We start from the raw sequence: 2,606 nt of genomic DNA, 5'->3' as shown, positions 1-2,606 counted from the left end.
TGCCTGCATACTGTGTGTGTGTGTGTCCTTGTGTGTTTGTGTTTACACATGTGTGTGTACTTGCATGAATGTGAAGGTGTGTGTACCTGTGTGTATGTATGACGCTTCGCGGCGGTCATAATAAACATAGACACGGAGGTTAAGAGTGTGGGCAAGACTGTGCCAAACTTTTAATGGCTTCAGCATCATCTAAAGACAAAAGCATGAGATCAACCTTTCAAAAGAAAAACATACTTCACTACAAATCCATGCTCAACCAGTAGCATAACAGAATCAGCTAACATTATATCACTCTTGTATAGAAAGCCATTTGTGTTAGTAGTCTAAAGTAACCTGCAAATGTCTTCATTTTGGATCTTGGAATGAAGACTGTATCACACACTACCAGGTTTATATTTGAACAGCTGGCTACCCAGTTCTGAGACCATTTACAGCTTCTGTCCAGTATAGATTTTTTTTGGTGTCTCTATATGAGCAATTTGAGTGGAAGCCTTTCCACACTGGATAAAACTGTCCAAGAGTTTCCCACAAAATGGATCTTCTGCTGTGCCTTGAGATGAGACCTGTGCATAATGGCTTCATCATACAGTGAGAAATGTAAGATGTGTTGTTTTTTTCAGAATGGATCATCTAGTCTCATCTTGAGATGAGATATTCCAATAATTGCTTTCGAATTCTGACATTGATATGGTGTCCTGACATTTCACTTCAGTTCTTTGTTTTAGAGGAAAATCACATCCAATTGTCCTTCAGTTCCTCAGACGTTTTTGATGTCTATACAATTGAGCCAGTTGTGTGAAAGTCCTAGTGTGGTATGCTTTTGTTTCAAGTATGAATCCTCTGGTGTCTCTTGAGATCTGAGTTGACCCCGAAACACTTCCCACATGTAGTACACTAATGTGACTTTTCTCCAGAATGGATCATCTGATGTGTCTTGAGGCTAGTGTTGCGACTAAAGGTCATTCCACACTGAGAACATGGATATGGCTTTTCTCCAGTATGGGTCCTCTGATGTGTCTTGAGGTCACCCTTTCGTGCAAAGGTCATTCCACACTGAGAACATGGATATGGCTTTTCTCCAGTATGGGTCCTCTGATGGGTCTTGAGGTCACCCTTTCGTGTAAAGGCCTTTCCACACAGTAAACACTGATGTGGCTTTTCTCCAATATGGATTATCTGATGCATATTGAGGGCACCCTTTTGTGTAAAGGCCTTCCCACACTGAGAACACTGATGTGGCCTTTCTCCAGAATGGATCATCTGATGTCTCTTAAGAGCTTTTGGATCTCTAAAAGCCCTTCCACACAGCAAACACTGATGTGGCTTTTCTCCAGAATGGATCATCTGATGTAGCTTGAGATGACACTTTTCTGTAAAGGCTTTTCCACACTGCATACACTGATGTGGCTTTTCTCCAGTATGGATCTTCTGATGTTGCTTGAGATGAGCCTTTCGTGTAAAAGCATTTCCACACTGAGAACACTGATGTGGCTTTTCTCCAGTATGGATCATCTGATGTCTCTTAAGAGTTGTTGTATCTGTAAAAGCCTTTCCACACAGCAAACACCGATGTGGCTTTTCTCCAGTATGGATCCTCTGATGTAGCTTGAGATGAGTCTTTCGTGTAAAAGCATTTCCACACTGAGAACACTGATGTGGCTTTTCTCCAGTATGGATCCTCTGATGATTTTTAAGAGTGTAATTATTAATAAAGGCTTTTCCACACTGACAACACTGATGTAGTTTGTCTCCAGAATCTGTTATCTGATGGTCTGTGAGTTTCTCCCTGGTTTCCAACTCCTGGTGTAATTTCTGGTATGAAGTCTCCTGGCTACATGAGTGCTTGTTACACACTCGGTTTCCTTTTTCCTTCCTGTGTTCTGATTTAATAGCTTGATTCCTTTGAATGTCTCCTACAACATAATAACAAAATGAGTGTTTGCAATAATATATATATATTCACATTGATATTTTTTTGTCATTATACAAGCTGTTCTGAAACTCACCTCTTGGAAAGTAATCTTTGTGATCATGAATATCTGAAGATATGTCTTCCTTTTTAATTTCCTGTAGTGACATGGATATTTCAGTCTTACATTCATGTTCCAGCCCAGGTTCTTCGTCCTCTTTCTGAATTGTACAGAGATACTCTTGCAGGAAATCATCAAATTCTTCTTCACTCTCCTTCTTCACTGCCGTGAGCTGGTCAGATCCTGACATTTCAAAAGTCAGTTTAGAGAATGATAGCAATCAAACAAACCTTCAGTACAAAGACAGAAGTAGTCCTGTAGATACGTGTACCAAATGTGACTTCAGTATTGAGACCCCAGTCTGTTGTGTTCATGATATAGTCATTTTGCCTGCCCCATTAGCTTCTAGAATTCACACCTAACCAATCAACTGCAAGGGTTTTTGAATGCAAATCTGATGTGGGAGGGGATTCCATATGTATGAGCTCTCTTCACACAACTGATGGTCCTCAGATGGACATGGTCAGACCTCACACTGCTCAAAGTCCACAAAGGAGAACAGGTGAGGGTGGGGTGGGGGTGGGGTGGAGCCATGGAAGTGTGAAATGTAAAGGTTATGGCTTGTTTTGGTCAAAG

At 40.9% G+C, this 2,606-nt stretch overlaps 1 protein-coding gene across 1 annotated transcript; it reads right to left on the bottom strand.

The window, feature by feature from the left end:
- Positions 1-894: 894 nt before the first annotated feature.
- LOC134078188 (zinc finger protein ZFP2-like) lies at positions 895-1,692 on the bottom strand (the record flags this gene model as incomplete). The annotated part of the gene is made up of 1 exon (XM_062533930.1): positions 895-1,692. A coding segment is annotated over one exon (798 nt), but the record flags the coding sequence as incomplete, so codon positions are not given.
- Between the last annotated feature and the right edge of the window lie 914 nt (positions 1,693-2,606).

The sequence above is a fragment of the Sardina pilchardus genome, chromosome 1 (assembly GCF_963854185.1).
Source record: "Sardina pilchardus chromosome 1, fSarPil1.1, whole genome shotgun sequence".
In the NCBI taxonomy this organism is placed as follows: domain Eukaryota; kingdom Metazoa; phylum Chordata; class Actinopteri; order Clupeiformes; family Clupeidae; genus Sardina; species Sardina pilchardus.
Note: the sequence above shows the minus strand (reverse complement) of the source record. Positions and strands in the feature narration are given on the sequence as shown.